Here is a 22,890-nt window from a genome sequence, read left to right as displayed (position 1 = left end):
CCTGCTGGCATGAACTGTGACCACTTAAGGAAGCAGATGCTTAAAACTACTGGGGCCTGCATGAACCATGTCAATGACGATAAGGGGGGGGAGTATGGTGGGAGTGTATGGTCAGGGGAGGAGTGGAGGGAAAGAGAGGATTGTGGGAAACAAAAGAGGTAACTTTTCTGCTTACACATCAAAGAGCAGAACCCTTGCACAATCTCTTTTTAAAATATATTTTTATTGATTTCAGAGAGGAAAGGAGAGATAGAGAGAAACATCAATGATGAGAGAGAATCCTTGACTGGCTGCCTCTTGCACGCCCCCTACTGGAGATCAAGCCGCAACCTGGGCATGTGCTCTTGTTGGGAATCAAACCCTTCAGTCCACGGGCGCATGCTCTATCCACTGAGCCAAACCAGCTAGGGCCCACTGCACAATCTTACATTTCCTGACTCCAAACTCCTTCATTGGTTAAACAGTCTTTGAATCATATTTGTCAGATCCTACTTTAGGCACTCGGTATATAAAGATGAGCTAGCTATCAGGAGTTCCCAGTGTGGTAAGGAGACAGAAAGGCAGGGAATTGTTAGCTATGAAAAACAGGGATTTCAAAGTAGTATTTAATCATTTGACTTTGGGATTTAGACCTGGTTCATATAATCATAGGGTCGGGAAACAGCATATGCTCCTAATGCATGAATTCCCTACAGCATCCCACTAGTCATTCCTTGCTCCTAATTTTAGAAAGTAGCCCAATCCATTTTTGAGCAGTCCTAACGTTAAACTCGGAACGGCTTTCTCATGCACTCCATCTGTTGATGCAAGTTCTACCTCTGTAGCTACAAGTAACAGCTCTAAAATCTTTTTCCATATCAGTCCTAAGTATCTGAATACATTCTTTGTCATTACTTTTGCTAGATATGGCCCTGTTGTTCTATAAACCCTTAATCATGATTCACATTTTAGACTCTTCACCATAGCACTCAGAACCAACTGCTTCATTGAAGCAGCTCAGGGGTGTGCTATGAAACCATTTGCTTTTAAAATTGAAGAAACTTACAAAATAATTTTTAACTTCAAAGGTATTCTTAACCATGTAACAAAGTGAGAAAGGACAAAACAACCACATTCTTTTATTTCAGCCCTTGACTTTTTGTAATACAGGGTGAATTATCTTACAAAAAAGTAGTAACCTATTTTTCAGATCATTGGCACAACTTGGAATTATTCCTATAGCCCCATTATAATTTCGCTGGGTTATTTTTTGGTGTGTTTTTTGGGGTCATGTTTCTCTTGATATGTTACCCAAACTTCTCAGTTTGGAAAAACTATAAATTACTAAGTAAAAATAAAAAATATTTCAAAATCGCTCTTTAGTCTGATGGTTACATTTTTCTTCTTTTTAGATATATATTTGCTATTATGGATCGTTTCAGAGATATATCAGAAGATGAAGTGGACCATTCTTTCTTTGACAGTGACTTTGAAGAAGCAAAGAAAAGTGAAAGTAACTCAGTTTTTGGCAAGCAAAATGATTGCCCTAAAGAGAGAATAGACAAAGATACAGTAAATGTAAACTCGAAATTTGGAATGCAGAGAAAAGAAAATGATCTTGCTGAGAAAGGAAATGAAAGAAAAGAGAAAAGTCCTTCAGAAGAACACCCTATAGAAAATGATAATGTGCAAACCAGAAATTTATCATTGACAACTTCTTCAAGATCAGAAAAACTGTGTGATGCCACAATAGGACATAAAATACACTTGACCATTCCAAGTAGAATTCCCAAAATGGTAAAAGAAGGTGAAAATGATTATTATACAGATGGAGAGGAAAGCAGTGATGATGGGAAAAAACATTATGTCAGGTCCAAGTCAGCTAAACCATCTAGTAATATCAAAAAAGGCATAAGTAAAAAGTATTCCAAAAGTAGTTCCTCTTCCTCTTTGTCCTCATCTTCAAGTTCAGATGCAGATTGTTCAACTGCAGAGTCTGATAATTGTACACCTGAATCATCTCCATCATTAAAGAAACATCTCTCTGGTGTAACCCACTTATCACCAAAACAGAAATGTAAACCAGGAAAAAAATCAGGAACACAGCCTACAAGTACTAAATCAAAAGTCGGTGACTACACTGAGGAATCTGAAGATACTGTGACAGATGTCACTCCTTTATCGACCCCAGACATCAGCCCTGTTCAGTCTTTTGAACTGGGCACATCAAACCATCAAAAAGTAAAAGTTAAAAGACAAGAAAATGTGAGTCAAGAAGTGTATGGAAATGCTGAGGATTTTAAAAATAATTTGAAATCAGCCAAAAAAGGGAAAGAAAAACATGGAGTAGATCTCACCTCGAAGTCTTCAGTGTTAGATTCCAATTTAGACCGTAGACATAAACAAAAAGCCATACATGACACAATGGACCTGAATCAACTCTTGAAAGGTAATTTTTCTTTTTCAAAACTACATATTGAATTTAATCATTAAACTTAAAGGTATATTGAGCTTAAGTATTAAATGCTATGAATTTGCATTGATTTTTCTAGTAGGTATGTTTTTGTGGTAATTGATATTATCATAACTTTATTAAATATTCCATTTTTCCATAAAAATAAGTTTTTATTTTCCCACATATAACTAAACTGCAAGCATGCAAGATGGAGATATGTACATGGTTATGCCTTTTCTGCATTGATTTCTCAGTACACTTTATCACTTTCAACTACTACTATATAGGTTTTCCTAGGCCTATTTGTTCTTACCTGATTTCTTCACAGCCTTTTCCACTTCCTTGGAAGATAAATTCACTTAATGTAAGGAAGACGATAGTGATAATGCTTAACACATTTAATAATTATGAGCATGAGATGTGATCCTGTCAGAACAGCTGAGGTAGGAACACAGCACACTCTACATCTCAATTTAAACATTTTCACTTAAAACAGTTTGTTGATTCAGATAGTGAATTTTGAGTAAAAAATTTTGCAAGCCATTAGAGCAAACATTGGGTGAGAGTTTAGATAGTGAGGGATGCCTCTAGTTAACAGTGTTAATGTTATTTATTGGTTTAAAATAACTTTTGTTAACAAGTTTAATAAGTTTGTAAATTTGAACTATGAAATAATAAGCATGTGAAACAAAGGTTAATAAAAGAATATAAAATCAGGTGTCCCAATTATGGGCCATGAAATATGAAACAGTGTTGAATTTGGGCACTTATGTAGTGAGGTGAAGAAAATTCTGGAAGTGGAATAAAAATTTTAGGCTTCTGAGTGTCATTCACTTGACCCTAGAACAGCAGTAACTATTCTGTGCCCCATTCTTTTCATTTGTAAGATGAGTTGTTAATATAGGTTGCTAAAGCCTATTCTAAATTGAGATTTCTGTGGTTCTGTGAAAAATATTAGAAGGGAAGCCCTAGATGATGTGGCTCAGTGGATAGAGTGTCGGCCCTAGCGTCGGCCTGCAACTGAAGGGTTGAGGCTTTGATTCCAGTTAAGGGCACATACCTCAGTTGCAGGCTCAATCCCTGGCCCTGGTTGGGGCGTGTGTGGGTGGCAACCAATTGATCACCTCGATGTTTCTCTCTGTCTCTTCCCCTTCCTTCCACTTTCTAAAAATCAATGGAAAAATATCCTTGGGTGAGGATTAACAAAAAATGGAACAAACACAAGCATATATATGTATATGTATATGTATATGTATATGTATATGTATATAATATATATATATATATGGAAGTTCAGTGTAGACTAACATTATTAGACATCTAACATGAAAGTAAACCTTGAAAGAATTTATTAGAATTTCTGAATATTTAGCCTCTTAAGTCAATTGGGTGGCTGATTTGGGAGACTTCCCACCCCCTGCCCCAAGCCTGCCTTTGCTAGGTACATAGCAAAAAAGGGTATGGTTGGAATTAGTTCTTTGACCTTGAGCTGTAAATCCCTGAGTAGGCAGAAAGAGCATTAAAAGGTAGAGTAGTAGAGTGTGTAGAAGTTTAGGCATTGGGTTATGGCATGAATCTCACATATTTAAAGAACAGTGAAGAAGTTGGCATGACTAGATTAGAAGGTATGTTTCAAATACTTGGTATAGGTAAAATTAGGTCAGTTTAGGAAGAATCTGTAGGGCAAAATAGAGACAATTTAGAAATGCTCCACAAATTTTACTGCATAGATTCTGTATGAAATAGATATGTATCCTGGGAAGAAAAATTATTGTAAGAGAAAGAAATGAGATTAAGGAAGCATTGAACAAACAAACTGGTTAAACTTACTGCTAAACTGATAACAACGTAGGAGGGAATGAAGCAAACTGCCTTATTTTAGAGGAAGATACTGACCCTGTTGTACTCGATAAGGAAGAGGATGCCCATACAGTAGTCCCCTCTCATCCTCAGGGAATACATTCCAAGACACCATGTGGATGCCTGAAATGGGATTGTACTGAACCCTATATATACTATGTTATTTCCCTATATGTACATATCTGTGATAAAGTTAATACATAAATTAGGCATAGTATTAGACTAACAACAACAATAATAAAATAGAACATATACATTGATAAAAAGTAATGTGAATGGCTGAGGGTCATTATTAAGTAAAATAAGGGTTACTTGAACACAAGCACGGCACCACTGCCACAGTTGATCTGATAACCCAGACAGCTAATAAGTGACTAAGGGTGGGTGGTGGATGCAGCATGGATATGCTGGCCAAAGGGGTGGTTCACATCCCAGGTGGGACAGCATGAGGTGTCATTGTGCTACTCAGAATGGCACACAATATAAAACTTATGAATAGTTTATTTCTAGAATTTTCCATTTAATATTTTTGAGCCACAGTTTAAGCAAAACTGTGGGTGGTTCTGTACTGCGATTAGCTACTAGCACATCCTCCCTGGCAACATGTTTTGTCCCTTTACTGGCAGGCTGCAGTGAACAGGATTCTAGTAGGTGAGGAGGAAATCTCAGATGTCCTCACACACTACCAAGTGTTACCAAACATTTGAGAAAATCTAAAATCAAGAGAAGCACCAGACTCACAGTTGAAGAACATAATACTTGAAGCAGAGTTAAAAGTGAAGCTTGGTGAATTTAGAGTGGCAAGGACAAAACTCTCTTCACTAATAATACTGATATGATTTGCTTTTTATACTCTTCTGTCACATGTGTATAGTGGAGTTTAGCACTAAAAGGGACAAAGAGTGTTTGACATTAATAAACTGACCAAATAAACCAAAAAGATTTAAGAGCCATTAATATGCAATGTGTGATAAAAGCAAAACAGAACCCAATGATGAAATTGACAAAACCGTAATCATTATGAAAGATTAATAGAGCAATTAGACACCCCTCCCCCACCCCCCCAAAAAAGTAAACTGCCTGCTTGTGGACTATACTTGGTCCACAGGTATTTTGTCTATCATACATTTTTTCTTAAAGTGGTGGCATATCAGTGGCTATTCCTATATAATGAATTACCCCAATGCTTAGAGACTTAAAGGCAGGGGACTAGAATCATCTGAGAGCTCTTCACTCACATGTTAGGTGTTGGTTTGGGATGATGTGAACAGGACTGCTGAGCAGAGGGCCACGTGTGCCCTCTGTGTTGCTTGGCTTCCTCACAGATGGCAGCGTCAGGGTGGTTGGACTTCTCACATGGTGGCTCAGATCTCCAAGTTCAGTGTTCCGGGAAACAAGATGGAAACCTCATCGCCTTTTATGACCTAGCCTCAGAAGTCACATAGCTTCATTTCTTCCATATTCTATTGATGTAAATGGTAATGGACCTTCCCAAATTTGAGAGGAAGAGCATAGACCCTCCCTCTTAAGAATGTCAAATACCTTATGGACATGTTTTAAAACCACCTCTTCAGTCCATCCTCTGTCCACATAATTTTTACCTACTTCTCCCAAACGCAAAAATACATTTCTCCTTTCGAAAGATTCCCCCAGCCTCGAAATCCAGGGTCTAAAACAGGTCCAAGTGCAGCGCAGTCTGCTCAGACGTGGTTCCTCAGTTTCCTGTACCTCTGAGTCCTTTGAGAATCTTCTGCCAGGAAGAAGTAGAAAGGAAAAGTATATTTTGAATCCCATAAGTTCTGGCTCTTTTATATTCTCTCTAAATTTTGCTTGTAAACTGACCGGTTCGTTTTTTAGTCTATCTCTCTATCTTCTAATTATTGTGGATAAAATAAATCACTGATACTTTCAACATTCTGTGTGGAGATCTGCTTAGCCCAGTCCACCAATGGCAGTAGTTTCCTAGTCAAATAGCCAACAGTATTTCTAAAATTCTGCCATTTCATCCACTTCATCAGCAATCCCTTCTAGGCCCTTCCAGCTCTACTTGTCACCTGGTCTCAGCCTGTGCCCTCTAATGTAGATTTTTGTTAGAGTAGTACCCCAGTTCCTGGTGCCAAATTTTGTATTAGTTACTGCTGCTCTGATAACAAATCACAAAACTTAGATGTATAAAGCAGCAACCTAGGATGACTCAAAGACTAGGATCATAGTGGCCCTCTATGTGGTTTGATTGCCTCACAGCCTGGCAGCTGAGCTCACGGCAGTCAGACATACAGGGTGGCTCAGGTCCCAAGGACAAATATTCCAAGGAGCAGGGTGGGGTTGGGGGGTGGGGGCTGCATCTCCTAAGACACACTTAGGCTGTATCATATTGGTCTACATAGTCACAAGCCTGCCAGATTCAGAGGACTGGGACTTGGAAAATGTCACCGAATTTATCACCTGACAACTTGTTCACAAAGAAGACAAAGAAATTTAGTAAATTTTATTATTATTTCTCGAAATGTGACCTGTCAATTTATAAGTTTGGATTTTTTTTTAAAAGTTTATAAAAAAATCACTTTAAAAAGAAAATATCATTTTTTTATAGGGATCATGAATATGCCTACAGGACAGTTCTTTTTTTAAGAGCTATTATGAATAAGGTCTTAATATGGCTTGAGATAAAATTTTCAGTGGTAACGTTACACAAAGTTTTTAAATGCTGTCTGTATCTCAGCTTAGTTGAAAGTAAAGCTGATACTTCTAGTAAATGAAATTACATAATTTAAGAAAAGGCTCTAGTGATGATGGACACGTATTGAAATACTGTAACAAGTTTGAACAAAACTTTTATTGAAGCCCTAGCCAGGTTTCCCAATGGTTAGAGTATTGGCCTGCAGACAGAAGGATTGCGGGTTTGAGTCCCAGTCAAGGGCACATATCTCAGTTGCAGGCTCCAACCTGGGAGCGTGCAGGAGGCAACCGATCTATGTCTTTCTCTCACATCCATGTTTCTCTCTCATCAATGTTTCTCTCTCTTCCTCTCCTTCCTCCCTTCCACTCTCTAAACACATCAGTGGAAAAATACCCTGGGATGAGGATTTTTTAAAAATTGTTTCATTGAAGAAAATCAGAGAAAAACAATGTTTCATAAATATGTGAATTTAAATATGTATATATTTATATAAATATTTGTATCCCTATATAAATATTTCTCTTTTCTGTGTCCAGCGCAGCTAGAGAGCGGTCCGGTTCCTGAGTAGGGGCGTCTGGGGATTGAGGAAATGAAAGAAAGAGACAGACACAGAGATAGAAGGAAAAAGCTGGGAACGGGTGGGGCAGCTGTCCTCTGATGGAGAGACAGTGACCCAGAGTAGATATAGTGCGTTTATTTTATACAGCAAAATACCAGGAAGTTTTACTTAAAGCCCAAGACAAAGGAGATTATGTGCATTCTTGTGGCTTCTTTGTAATCGTCACTTCTGGGTGTGCCCAGATAATGGTGATTGTTCCTGGTGCTTGGCTGGATTTAGATAATGAAACCCACCCCCTGGCACCTGAGCTGAAGGTCAGGCTGACAACACACCTGCCTCTGGCAAGGTATGTTTCCAGGGCATGGTTCTAATGGGCACCGCTGGATTCAGATGACAATCAGCTCAGGGGCCTTTCCCAGGCGCTCTTTACATCCTTGAAAGTTTATTCAAGTTAAAAAAAAAAAAAATTAGCTCTTCATCGGAAAAACCAATGGAGCATATAAGGGGTGGACAAAAGTAGGTCTACAGTTGTGAGTACATGAGATAGTTTATTCTGGTATTATCACTTATTAATTGTATTATACTGTAAACCCACCCCTATATTTAAATTTGCTTCATACTTGAGCATTTAGCCACTTTAGAAAAACATAATAGTGATACCTGGATTCAGTATATAAGTACTCCATCCATATACTTTTCCATCAGAGTTAGAATGCTAATTTTTAAAGTGAATTAGGTTAAGTGTCCTTTATATAATTAATTTATTTATAGCTATTGCCTTATTTTACTTTTTAAAACTTTTTAAAAATGCCATTAGGAAAAAAGTATACTTTTAATTTTGTTTAGAATTTAATTTTAAAGGCTTTCATTTATTGCTAAATTAATATAGAGACCTTATTAAATTCTACAAAATGGGCATTTCTTAGAAGCAAGATAATTATGTTCAGCCCTTTATATCTTTCTAAATGTGTTCTCATTCAGGTTTTGTCATTTGGTTTTCAACAAATTACCAACCATTAATTTCATCATTTTATATCAGGAAATCACTGTTAATAAAATTTATTTTAAGTTTCTGTAATCTTTGATTGTCTATGGTTAAATATAGGGAGCTAGACATACAGTTTTTGTGACCTTGCTCAAATGTTTTAAATTTTCTGTACCAGTCACATTTTTAGATGAGGGTTAAAAATGCCTCTTCCTCTTATAGTACAAAATGCTAAGACAGTAAAAGAGTTAACAAAGGTACTCAAGTAAAAACAAGTAACGCTTACTTTAAAATAATATTGTAAAAAACGTAATAAATGTGCCAGTATTTTACTAATCTGATATAATGTATTCATTTTAGTACTGACTTAAACTGAAACATTTAGCAAGCTTAATAGTTTTAGAAACTTTTATGTGATAATCAGTATGCAAAATATTTTTCTTGGTTACAAACTTTTTATACAATACTAGAGGCCCGGTGCACAAAATTTGTGCACGGAAGGGGGTGTCCCTCAGCCCTGCCTGCACCCTCTCCAATCTGGGACCCCTTGTATATCCCCCTGCTGGCAGTTGGATATCCCTCTCACAATCCAGGACTGCTGGCTCCTAACTGCTAGCCTGCCTGCCTATTGCCCCTAACCGCTTCTGGCTGCCAGCCTGATCGCTCCCTAACTGCTCCCCTGCTGGCCCAATCACCCCCAGCTCCCCTCCCCTGCCAGCCCGATTGCCCCCAACTGCCTTCCCCTGCTGGCCTGGTTGCCCCCAAGTGCCCTCCCCTGCTGGCCTGTTTGCCCCCAACTGCCCTCCCCTGTCAGCCATCTTGTGGTGGCCATCTTGTGACAACATCACATGAGTGCGTCGTGTGACGCCATCTAGGCTTTTATTATATAGGATATTGATGTTGGCTTATGTTTAATCAGGAATGAAATGTTTGACTTCTACAGAAGTATTTGTTTTAATGCCAATACAAAATACTGTAGTAAAATATTTTCAGATTAAGTGGAAAGTTTCAGAATATTCTGCATTTGTTTTGCCATTTTCTACCCATTGTTTTCACCAGTCATTGCTGGGGACACTTTATTTTTGAAGTGTGCCTTCCACCTAACAAAAACTGTCTAAGTATTATATTGGTACACTCAACAGAGGTTTTCAACCTTCCTAATTATTAAGCTTCCTCGGGGAAACATAAGATGAACCTGACAGGGGCATTTTCCATATATTATACCTACCTTAAAACCAGCACCATGTACATTTATTATTGTTTGGTATATAGCTTTTATTCCCAAAGAACTCAGTAAGCATAAAATGCTAAGCTGCCTCTGGATTTTTTTCTACACAATTGTAGTGTGATGTCAGTAACATTATTTCATCTATATCTTTTCATGAATAAATGTAGTTTTAATTTTAAGAATTAAAGCAAATACCATCATATTTCATGCTACTTCCTTTAGCCATTTTTCCTTCTATTGTTCATTTCTGTAGCTTTTCTGGAATTGGATAAAAAGAGACCAGAGAAACATCACTTAGATCAGCCTTCAGCAGCACCTAGGAGAAACTACTCTTTCACAAGAGAGGAGGTGAGACAGATTGATCGGGAAAATCAGAGGCTTTTGAAAGAACTGTCAAGACAGGCTGAAAAACCAGGAAGCAAAAATATGATTCCTAGAAGATATAGTCATCCCCCTAAGTTATATCACAGTGCTGTCAACAGACAGAAAGAACAACAAAGGATTGAAAGAGAAAATTTGGTAAGTAAAAAATTTTTTAGTCATCAAGGAAATGCATTTGTATTGATTTTTTAAACCCAACTTACCGGAAACCCAAAGACAGCCCAATATTTAAACTTAATTATATAAAAATAGATTTAGATGTGTTTGGCATGAAATACATGATGAACTATGAGCCTGTAAGGTACAATGTGTAGCTTTTTTTCAGCAACCCATATTTTAAGGGAACCTTAAATGAAAATACTGAAACCTCCATTAACTATTTGACTAGATCTGTTAAATCACTACAGTAGTACAGGAAATGATGTCCAAGGGTCATCCTATATAATAAAAGCGTAGTATGCAAATTGTCTTCTTGACCAGGAGGTGCTTCGGGAATTTGACCAGGAGGCGGGGCTGGCCGGAGGAAGGGAGGGAGGCCCCGGCCAGTGGTGGCAGCAGCCGGCAGCTGCTAGGAACCGTACCAGTACACAAATTTCATGCACTGGGCCTCTAGAATGTATATATCCTCTGTGAAGTATTCAGTCACTAGCTTAATCTATTTCACTTTACTGTATCCCTGAAAGCTAACACAATTTATATATCACTTATCTAGAATCCTATCTAATAATAGACAAACATGGTAATTGACCGTACCTTCACTACACCTCCCATTGGCTAACCAGTGAGATATGCAAATTAACCGCCATCTTTGTTGGCGGTTAATTTGCATACGTAGGCGCGAAGCGGCAGAGCGAAGACTGAAGGTGGCTCCGGCCGGAGCGAAGGCCTGGGTCCCGGGTGCTGGAGGAAAACTGGTGCTGGCAGCCAGGGGAAGGGAAGGCCTATTGCACGATTCTTTTTGTGCAACAGGCCTCTAGTAATCTATAATAATAAAAGCATAATATGCAAATCGACCGAACAACTGAACAGCAGAATGACCGTCCAAACGACCTTCCAGAGGACCACACTATCACACGCACTGGTGCCAGGCCAGCCAAGGCAGGTGCGATGTGATTGGTTGGGGAACCCCATCATCTCCCCACGATTGCCCCTCAGAGGGAGGCCCAGGTCAGCGGGGCATTCATTGGGGTGGGGGGCTCCACGATCACCCCGCAGAGGGAGACCCAGGCTACCCTGCTGACAGGTGGGTGGGGCCTCCCTCTGTGGGGTGATTGATCCGGGGGCCCCGCGATCGATCGCCCCACAGAGGGAGGCCCAGGCCAGCGGCGCTGTGGCGGGGGTGGGGGGGCAGCATCGCACAAATGGCAAGCAGTGGCAGCAGCGGGGGCAGGGCCAGCTGCCGGCAGCCAGGAGAAGGAAAGCTCTGATAAGCCCTGATTGCTGGATTGCTGGCCAGGTCTAGGGACCCTACCCAAGGATCCCGGATTGCAAGAGGGCGCAGGCCAGGCTAAGGGGCACACCCCCTGCCTCTGTGCACAAATTCTGTGCACCAGCCCTCTAGTTTTAAAGAATATATATGTTCTCAAAGAGGTCAAATTTTGTGGTCTGCTACTTGAATGTATGAAAGGCATTATCGTTAAAAAATATAGTTACACTTTGATGTTCTAAGAAATATATGTGAGGACTGTTGAAAATCTTCTCATTAAAAACTCATAGCATATGATTTTTTTCTTTATTCATTAAGGTATTACAAATGTGTCCTCATTCCCCCATTGTCCCCCCACCCCCTCAGTCCTGCCCTCACCCTCAATTATTTTCTTTATAAAATTCAGTTCATAATAATTGCTGCTATTTACTGAGCTCTTACTAAATCCCAGACATTGTTCTTTTTTTTAATATATTTTTATTGATTTCAGAAAGAAAGGGAGAGAGAGACAGAAACAATGATGGGAGAGAATCATTGATCGGCTCCCTCCTGCATGCCCCACACAGGGCATGTGCCCTGACCAGAATCAAACTGTGACCTCGTGGTTCATAGGTCAATGCTCAAATACTGAGAAACACCGGCCGGGCCAGCCATTGTTCTTAGTATCTTCCAAATATTAGCTTATTGAATCCTGACAATAATTCTTTCAGGTAGATACTGTTTTTATCCACATCTTACAGTTAAATAATTGAGACTTAGAGGTGTTAAATATGAGCCCAAGGACACAGAGTGAGTAAGTGATTTAGCCAAGATTCTAAACCCAGATAGTGTTTTAAACTAAAATTAAATCTTTAATGAGCACATAAATTCAAACTTAAAATAATTGATAAAGCTTTTATTAACAATTACTAAAACAGTTTCCAATATGAGTTCACCCTCATATTTCATCATCAGTACAGTCCTATTTTTCTATATACTAACCTGAAATTGTAATACTAGTAGAGTCTTAAATCCTTCAGGAGAGTTACTCTGCATGTAGCAAGGAGTTGATAGCAACAAAGCAAGTTGAAATGAGGTTAATGGATAGTAGGTTAGGTGGTAGTTTTCTGCACATCATTGTAGCAATTTGAAGCTAATTCTATATCTTCCAAAAACTTGTCTGTTCCTTTGCATTTATCCTTCATAATGATTTATTATTTTTTCATTAAAAAATCTATTCTATATATATATATAAGCCTAAGTGACCATTACGACCCAACAACCGGTCGACCAGTCGCTATGATGCGCACTGACCACCACAGGCCAGACGCTCAGTGCAGGAGCTGCCTCCTGGTGGTCAGTGCATTCCCACAACCTCCCATGGTTCCCGCCCCCCCTGGCTGGCCAACTTCCAGTGGTCCCTCCCGCCAGCCAGCCAACCCCGATGGCCCCAATTGGGCTGGCCAGCGGGGGGAGGGGCCATGGGAGTTTGGCCTCTGGCCCTGATCAGGACTGGGCGAGATGGCCCCAATCGGCCCCAATTGCCGGCCAGGCTGAGGAACCCCACCCATGCGCAAATTCATGCACTGGGCCTCTGTTATAAGAAAAGGAGACATATTACTCTAGCCAGTTTGGCTCAGTGGATAGAGCGTCAGCCTGCAGACTGAAGGGTCCCAGGTTCTGTTCCAGTCAGGGGCATGTACCTTGGTTGTGGTACATCCCCTAATTGGGATGTGCAGGAGGCAGCTGATCGATGTTTCTCTCTCATCAATGTTTCTGACTATCCCTCTCCCTTCCTCTCTGTAAAAAATCAATAAAATATATATTTAAAAAATAAATAAATAAAAATAAAAAAAATAAAATAAAAAGTACTAGTTATAATCCCTATGTGTTGGATGTTATTAAATATTTCTCTTTGTCTCCCTGCCCTTACCATTGGTAAATATGACTAATGAAAAAATTTTTTAAAAAGGAAAAGGAGACATATGTAATACTTGAACAATAAAAGAATTTAAATTACAAAACGATATTCTCTAAAACAAAATTTAAAAATATCTATTATAAGTTTTTATTGGAATTAATGTTAAATTTACATTTTAATTGCAGAGTGTTGACATTCTTAAAGTATTACCTTCCTATACAGAAATATGGTATGTCTTCCCATTTATTCGATGCACAGGATGATGCTCCAACCAACTGAGCCACACAGTCCAGGGCTAAGCTGTTATACTTTTAAATCTGCTTGGTAGGCTATTCATGGTCAAAACACATGTACACACACATTTTTATAGTTATATCTGTGTCAGATATACTGCACAAGCAGCATCCATTACTTTATAATTTTTATGATTTGTATTCCTTCATTTGCTCTCATCTTGTGATGGGGATCATCAGTTCATATGGCTGACAGGCTTGATGACTAAAGCAGTTCTGTTCCAGGACTCTTACTTTCACTTGTTAGCAATCCAGAAGCTGCCAGTATTTAGACTAATACAGTTCAAGACAAAGAAGTACCACTGTGCAGAGAAGGTAGAAAAAGAGAAGGAAAATATGGTATACAATTGAGTCCTGAGCTTTAGAGTTAAAAGCATGCTATTAATCTGTCTTTCTGATGAATTTTGATTTCTTATTTGTTTATCACTATCTCCCCCCCCCTCATTCCCAACGGAAATAAAGAAAAAGTAAATTTATCCAGTAGAGGGCGTGCTTGCTATATACTCAATTATATTAGAACTTTATTATTTCCAAAAAGTGGACTCGTTTTTTAATTCATGAACTTTGAAATATTCTTGTTAAGCCGCATCTTCTTATCTTTATTTGAATATGGTATAAATTGATGATTTCAATGAAAGAGCAGAGAAGAGGGGAGTTATTAAGGTACTTTATAGTTTCACTTTACCCTCTGATAGAAATTAGATTATTTCATTCTTTTAAATGTATGTCAGTTTCCTGAGCTGTGAAAGAAGGGGGGTGGGGGGGCGGTAATTGAAGCAAGATGAGGGAAGAAGTAATATTCCTGGTGGAATGAATCAGAATTAGAGCCTAGAGCTCAAATGAAGTTAATTTATTTTAATTTTAAATCCAGAGAAATAGAAGTAGACAATAAAGTAGACCATAATGTTTCCACTCGGGAGTTCTTGTGTTAAAATAAAGGTAGTGCATGGATAAATTTAGAAATTCAGACTGTTCTTAAAAACATTAAATGGCCTCACCGGTTTGGCTCAGTGGATAGAGTATCGGCCTGTGGACTAAAGGGTCCCTGGTTTGATTCCGGTCAAGGGCACATGCCTGGGTTGCAGGCTCAATCCCCAGTGGGGGATGTGCAGGAGGCAGCCGATCAATGATTCTCTCATCATTGATGTTTCTATCTCTCTCACTCCCTCTCCCTTCCTCTCTTAAATCAATAAAAAAAAAAAAAATTAAGTAAAAAATAAATCCTTTTTCTTTTGTTCTTTGTCTGTTCTAGTCTAGAGGAGTAATTTTAGACCTCTTAAATGGGGAAACTGTTAAAGGGAGAGTGGTACATTGTCACAAAGTGAAGATTTATAGCACACTCATATCTAGTATGAGTGTTGATTAGTTGAATAATCAGTACCTTTGTTCTAAGATCTTAAAATCATAGTTCATTCAGTCTGGCTTTCCTTATTCTCTGCTTTGTTGACTGTTGTCTCCTCCCATAAGAGAAATAAACCTAATGATAACTAAGTATGACTCTATCTGTAGAAAATAGGGAGAATGGTCCTGATTTTTCCTGACTGTAGGATACTTGTTACTCCTTAATGTCCTTCAGGGTCTTTGCTTTATCACTTTAGAAACAATAAAGCAACTCTTCTCTACAGAAATCATTAACACATTATTTATTCATTAATTTGTTTTAACCTTTCTGCCTCTGAAGACAGCATTCAGGCTAAGTTATTTTTCTTTCCAAAAAGAATAATGTTTCCAAGATTTAAAAAAATATATATTTAGACAAACTATTTTGGGATTCATAATTAAAATCTGATTTCAGTAGCATTTCTAAGATTTTGTATACCATAAACTGGAACATAAGTAACCATTTTTATCATTTTTCAATTCATAAGTTCTTACTCTATGCCAGGAACTATTCTGAGCACTTCATACCCATTGTCTCACTTATTACTCCAAATTGCTTGAGGTTTATTTCATTGTTAATATCCCTATTAAGTCATTTGACCAATGTCACATAATCAGTGGCAGAGCCAGGATTTAAATACAGGTCTTTCTGACTAAGTAACTTACATTTTATTAATCACTCTATTACAAGTGTTAGAACATTTTGAATTATTTTTAAGTTTTACCCAGGAGTTGTAAATTGATGACTAGACTGAAACGTATGTATACTTTTGATTTTAGGGTTTATACTGTAATCAATACTTCATAGCTTTGATATTGTTTCCACAAGCAAGACCTATCTGAAAGCATTTCTTTAATTTTTGTTAGCTTGTTAAGTTATAACACACGGACTAATACATGGTGTGGGTTCCATATGATTTGGATAGCTGAGCCAAATCATGTTTCTTATATCCCCAGGTTTCTGCATGTAAATTTGATAAGCAACATCTCAGGACTACAGAATGGGTTTACTTTTTGCCTTATTGACAAATTATTTCAGAATTGATTTTGATGATATAAAAAGAAAAATGCGCATCTAACCAAAAGAGTAAATTTAGGAAATTAGGAGTTTAGTTAAAAAAATATTGAGACTTTCGCCAGCAAAAAGATAAAATTTGTAAGTAACTGAAAATATCCAGTTTTCTGCCTATCTATTTCACTCCTTACAGCTCAGTGAGTATTTAATGGGATAATTAGATAAAACAGCAGATGTAGCTCTGCTCAGTGAAATACATTGATGATGTGATACATAGGAAGTTGCTTACTACGCTATAAATGTCTTAGACATGCAATGGTATTATCTTCCCAACTAAGTTATAAATTACATGACAAGGCAGTATTTTATATATTTTTAATATTCCTTCCAGTATCTTACATAGTTCAGAGCAGCTACAAACTATGGAGAGAGAAAATACAATCTTAGGAGGTTTTGCTACCTAAATTATACAGCTTCTCTTGTCTATAAAGAGAGAAAGCCAGTGTTATGGCAAAAAGGCCATAGACTTTACAAATGGAACCGTGTTTAAATCATAACTCTCAGCTCAGCAAAGAGAACCACTAACACTAGGTGGGAAAGGCTTTGGAGGAGTTGACTCTTCAAGCCTTTGAAGGGCATTTCATGCAAAAAGAATTGTTGGCAGGCTGCATTCTCTCAGTTGATCTTTCTCCTTCTTCATGTGTTCTGCACCTCTGCCATTTGTCTCCAAGCTCCATTTATTCACATAACTCCTTCTCACCCTTTTCTAATCGGCTCTTCCCCTGAATATTTTGACTTGTTCTACCACCCTCTCCCCCCTCTCTGGGAGCACTGATGACGAAACCTCAGAATAGAGGGGTGGGGGGTGAAGATGCTAAGAACAAAACACCGAGTTGAGAAAAAGTTCTGGAAATGTGATGGTTCACAATTATGTACATGTACTAAATGCCACTGAACTATGTTTAAAAATGGTTAAACGATAAATTTTATGTTATGTATATTTTACCACAATTAAAACTTAAGTTGAGGAAGAAGGAAAACATTGTGCAGAGGAAAACTTGTCCTGTGATGGAACACGAGGCTGATTTTTCAATATGAATCTTGGTGCAGAACAGCATTCTCTTTTTAGATAAAGTTCAATGTGCTACAGAGGAAGTTTAAATCAATAAAGAGAATAATAAAACACAACCATGGATCAATCCGAATTCATTGGTCTACTTAAATATTCCTTTCTCGATGATGCCTGGGAGAAGCAAACAAAAGAAACTCTTTCACCTGATTTGTGAAGAAGAAAAATAAAATTAAGAACATTATACATTAGACTCTTGCTGAATCTTATTATACTATGTTACTAGATACTGTGTTGCCTTGGCTAGTTGATTTATAACCTTTAAAAAGCTTTATATTCTATAATAGTTGTAGTTGATTTTCAAACTTCTTAACATCAAAAACTTCTCTTTTTTCAAACTAATTTTATGCAGAATTTTCAGTATATAAAACAGACAATTCAAAAAGCATTGTTGGGTCGGTAGAAATTAGGAGTGGGAGGGCCCTGCCCCTTGGCCTTTCTTCAATGTCCTAGTCAGCCTGGAGTCATTACTGGAAATTTAAAGCAGGTAGAAAGCCACTGCTGGATAACCAGATAGAGGATTATAGTAGCTTTAATAAGCTTATGGTCATTCCTGGGCTCAGCATTATTATTCCCATTTTGTCATTTCTATGAGAAACTCATCTTTAATGTATTTCACCTTACAGCATCTTTTCTAAGATTGTAACCTGATCTGAAAGAGGTGTGCCTGTGATCAGTTGTTAAAATCATAGTGGCTTTGGTTAGCTATAGGATAGGTTAAAGCCCTTAGGTCAGCGGTTCTCAACCTGTGGGTCACGACCCTTTGGTGGTCGAACGACCCTTTCACAGGGGTCGCCTAAGACCATCCTGCATATCAGATATTTACATTACGATTCATAACAGTAGCAACATTACAGTTATGAAGCAGCAACGAAAATAATTTTATGGTTGGGTCACAACATGAGGAACTGTATTTAACCCTTTGCACTCGGAACCATTCTGGACATTGGCTACCAGCTACTCGACGCTACTTTGCGGCGGAAACGTGCATTTACAGACCCTCGTATTATTTAGTATAATTTTGGAACCAAGTAACGTATTATAATGATATTGGACTTATATGAATTGGATGACATCGAGGAATGTATATTTGCAAAAAAAACCAATATTTTATTGTTTATAATTTTATACAGTATGATAAGTTTTGTAACACTCCCCAATATGCATTGCAGGCTGATTAGTGCATGTTTGACAGTAATAAGTGGTTTGACGCCTGCCACCAGGTGTTTTCCTGTTAGAACACACAATGCAGTCCCGTTTTCTTTGTCCCACATCGGGAATATGTAGTTTATTGTTTAATCCGACACAAAACCCGCTGACATTTCTTGTATATATCTTAGTAATTTTACGATATTTTGATTTAATTTCTTGTGCCATTTCAAGATAAAACTTCAGGGAAACATGCATGTCTCAAAAGTTGCGTTGAAATAACTCAATTCCCCGTAATCACTAATAAACTGCAATGTCCCCTGAGAGGGGACATCCGAGTGATATGCTAGAATTCCGATGTCCCCTGAGAGGGGACAGCGGAGTGCAAAGGGTTAAAGGGCCAGAAGGTTGAGAACCACTGCCTTAGGTTCTCCTGAAAATATATTATTTGAAATATGTCAACAGTGATTTAGTCTTTTCTATTTAATTTCATCCATTTCAGGTTCTAAAAATAGTTTCCCTTTTGGAAAAATACTAGTTTTTATATAACACTGACTTTCACATTGATTGTCTCTAAATGAAGGCTTTATTGAAGAGACTTGAAGCCGTGAAACCAACAGTTGGCATGAAACGGTCAGAACAGCTAATGGACTATCATCGCAATATGGGTTATCTCAACTCATCACCATCCTTAAGACGAGCAAGATCGACTCTCAGCCAGTATAGCTCATTAAGTAAGCATATTCACAATTATTTTGTACTTATTTGTATCTTTTTGTCTTTTTTCTTATAATAGGGTTTTATTTATTTTTATTTATTGATTGATTTTAGCGGGAGAGAGAAACATCAATTTGTTGTTTTACTTATTTATGCATTCATTGGTTGATGCTTGTGTATGCCCTGATTGGGGATCAAACCTGCAACCTTGGCATATCAGGACAATGCTCTAACTACCTGAACTACCTGGCCAGGACATGATAAATGCCGACTTCTGAAATGCACTTTATGATTTTTCACTGGCATGCTTTGTTTGTGTTAGTTCACTTAATTTCAGGTTTCATTTATAGCAGGTAATGGCAGCATAGGAAGGAAACCAGGAGGAAAAAACAGTTGAAAATATCAGTAGTTTTCTTAGATAATGGAAGAGAGACTTTTTTAAAAAAATATATATTTTATTGATTTTTTTACAGAGAGAGGAAGGGAGAGGGATAGAGAGTTAGAAACATCGATGAGAGAGAAACATCGATCAGCTGCCTCCTGCACACTCCCCACTGGGAATGTGCCCACAACCAAGGTACATGCCCTTGACCAGAATCGAACCTGGGACCCTTGAGTCCTCAGGCCGATGCTCTATCCAGTGAGCCAAACCGGTTAGGGTGGAAGAGAGACTTTTAACTTCAATATATTTATTAAAGGAAGAAATGAATAGATGTGCTCTTTAAAAGTCGCTAAAACATTTCCCCAGCCAGTTAAGAATTATTGGTAATATCTTCAGCCCTTGTATATACTCTGTCTTCCTCACTGAATAAAACAAAAATCAACAATCTGTAGAGTTATAAGATGTAATCCTTCTTAAAGCTTTTTATATGGTCATTCACACATCTGACCAGTGGTGTGTTGCCGAGAATGTAGGCAGAATGGCCACAGTGCTAGTGTCTGCGACATACAGGGGGGCCAGATATCTTTCTGTACAGAAGTCTGTGCTGTTGCTTCATATATGCATTCTAAACTGGAAAAATTAGAAGCCAGTACTAAAACAAAGTTGGAACCACTTCCCATGCCAGAACTCCCCAGTGCTCATGTGAGTTTACACAGTCCAATGACTAGTAATTCCATTCACTCATTCTCTAAGCATTACTTCTTTGATACAGTGACTAGGATGGGGGTCTGTTCCAATAACTCATGCTTAGTAAGTATTAGGTCTTGAATGTGGTACATTTTTTGTTGAATAAATGTATAATCCTACATAATAAAAGGCTAACAGGCAAATTGTCCCCTTGGCAGGGAGTTTGACCAGGGGGTGGGGCCGGCTGGCCAACCACCCACGGCCCCTCCTCCCGGCAGGCCCAGCCCGATTGACCCCAATCAGGGTGGGTTGGCAGGACCCCACGCATGCATGAATTTGTGCACCGGGCCTCTAATGGTTATATGGTTTTTTGCACTTGAATCATTTAAAACATTTATTTAAAACATCTGTTCCCACCCAAATCTGTTGAATCAAAATCCCCTAGTGTAGTATATTTTTTACTTCCACAGGGAACTCTGAAGTGCATTTCTGGTTGAAAATTATATTAGACTATTAAAAACATGTGAGCCCTGGCTGTGTGGCTCAGTTAGTTGAAATATCATCCCATATACCAAAGGTTGCAGGCTCAATCCCCCCCCCCCCAGTTGGGATTGATATAGGAGGCAAATGATCGATGATTCTCTCTCCCCTCCTTCCTCTCTCTCTAAAATTAGTAATATCCTCAGGATCAAAAAGAGAGAGAGAGAGAGTTAAGAAAGGAAAGTTTAGTCTGAACTTAAAATTAGGAAAGGAAGTTTATCAGATGATGATTTATGTATTTTGTTTAAGTAATTCAAATCATTTCTTATTTTTTGTGTATTTTCAGGAGGCGCTTCCAGGACATCTAGTGCTACCAGTGGTCTCAGTTGTAAGAGTGAGGGAGCAGTTTTTGACAAATCCAGTGGCCTGTTGCTAAGACCTAAGCCCCCTAATGTTCGTACAGCTTGGTTATAAAAACTTTTTACTTTCAATATTGTTCACCCAATTCTTATTGAAATGCTCTTGTACATTACTATAATTCTCTTTGTAAACATCTCTAATAACTGTTTTAAGAATTTTAAGTTGTACAACAGCAAATTGTAATTTATTGTACTTCAATGCAAAATTGTTTTCAAAAAAGGCAACTTAATGTAAAGTCAGTGTTTCCTGTGAGGGTGTATTTATATGAGATGTATATGTATTTAATAGGTAAATGCATGTATATTGTCTTAGCATAGAGATCAGTTCAGCTCTCATGCTGATAAAACAGTTGTATTACTGCACGTTGGCACTGAGATGTTAACTATGTACATCTCATTTTATTTTTATTTTCACCTCTTATAAGCTTTAAACCATGAACATTACTCCTCAACTTGACTGGCTTTGTTTTCTGTTTGCTTTAGGACTTAAGTGGTATGATTCATAACTTAATTGTAACACTTTCTTATTAATGAAACAAATCTTGAAATTCGTTTTCATTGTTGGACCTAATTTACTGGGGCAGTCCTTATGATTCGCCAGAGGTATCTTCTACCTCTGTGTAAGTGTGCTGAGTTACACCTTAACATTTCATCAGCCATTCCAAACCATTTCAAACTGTGAGTATTAGGAAGTTCCACTTAGAAGCTCCTCTTTCATGTTGTTGTACATTCAGGTAAAGTACTATTAATGATGCTGAAAAATAAGGTAGGCTTGCAAGCTACAGTCTACTTACATTGTGAATAGTTTGTCCAAGGACCAGATCATCATAAGCAAAAGCGAGTATTTTTTGAATCAGCAAAATGGCACCAGTCTCAAGAAGTAGATCTGAGTTGTATCAGAACAGTGTTTCAAATGATACTGTTAACAAGCTATGTTACATTTAGTATTTATTATATTAAGAGAAGAGAAAAGAAAGAAATGCATTGTCTCTCAGCCTTAGAACTTCCAGGTAGTGGTTTTAAGGGTTGAAAAAGAAAACTAAAATATAAGCGATAAAGGGGGGAGAATCATATATTTATTGAGACTCTTTTATGTCTGCTAATTTGCTTGTTTTGTTTCAATCTGTAGGCTCTTACAGTATATCTCAGTCATGGTTGTGCCTGCTGTTCTAGTTATCATTGTCTTTCATTACTGGCCTCTTTAGTATGTCCTTAGATGTTGGAAAATTTCCATATTAAATGCCAAACCTTTCTTTTTCTAATATGCATTTGTGATCTGTAACCACAATAAGAATATTTGTATTTTTCTGGGTTAACTCAAGCTCTGTAGCATGTATGCAGAAAGCCAAACTGCATTTTACTGAACATCAATTCCGAATTTCTTGGTCTTAGTTTATGTTCATCGATTTTGTTTAAGGTAGGGCATATGAGGCGTGGGAACAGTAGGGCTAAAGTAATTCATGTGAACACAGCCTGACTGTCAGATTGTTCTTCTTTCTTTGGGCTACAGTTCCTTCACTGTTGTTTGAAGCTCTGTTCTGGTGAACAGGTTTTTACATCATTTGGTACTGCTTTACATATAAAATTTAGCTATACTAATGCAAGGTTTTAGTTTTTAGCTTACTGTACTTGTCATGTTTGTATAACAACCTATCTTTAAGGAGAGATAAGGTAACATTGAATTTAAAACTCAGCATTTGAACATCAGTCCAATAGTGATAGCCAGTATTTTTTAATTGATTTTTACATTGTTAGAAAAAATATATGTCAAACCTTTTAATGTCCA

General features: G+C 37.9%; 1 protein-coding gene across 3 annotated transcripts in view; it reads left to right on the top strand.

The window, feature by feature from the left end:
• CFAP97 (cilia and flagella associated protein 97) overlaps positions 1-22,490 on the top strand; it is a 33,697-nt gene extending 11,207 nt beyond the window's left edge. For all 3 annotated transcript variants that reach the window (XM_070408187.1, XM_070408185.1, XM_070408186.1), the window contains exons 2-5: positions 1,392-2,428; positions 10,000-10,265; positions 19,003-19,153; positions 21,032-22,490. In XM_070408187.1, the coding sequence (XP_070264288.1) occupies positions 1,408-2,428; positions 10,000-10,265; positions 19,003-19,153; positions 21,032-21,159 (1,566 nt within the window). In that variant the 5' untranslated portion in view covers positions 1,392-1,407 and the 3' untranslated portion in view covers positions 21,160-22,490. The remainder of the gene's footprint in view (positions 1-1,391; positions 2,429-9,999; positions 10,266-19,002; positions 19,154-21,031) is intronic.
• Positions 22,491-22,890: the final 400 nt, after the last annotated feature.

The sequence above is a fragment of the Myotis yumanensis genome, unplaced genomic scaffold (genome assembly GCF_028538775.1).
Source record: "Myotis yumanensis isolate MYYU_CA2020_CCGP unplaced genomic scaffold, mMyoYum1.0.hap1 SCAF_3, whole genome shotgun sequence".
Lineage (NCBI taxonomy): Eukaryota > Metazoa > Chordata > Mammalia > Chiroptera > Vespertilionidae > Myotis > Myotis yumanensis.
Note: the sequence above shows the minus strand (reverse complement) of the source record. Positions and strands in the feature narration are given on the sequence as shown.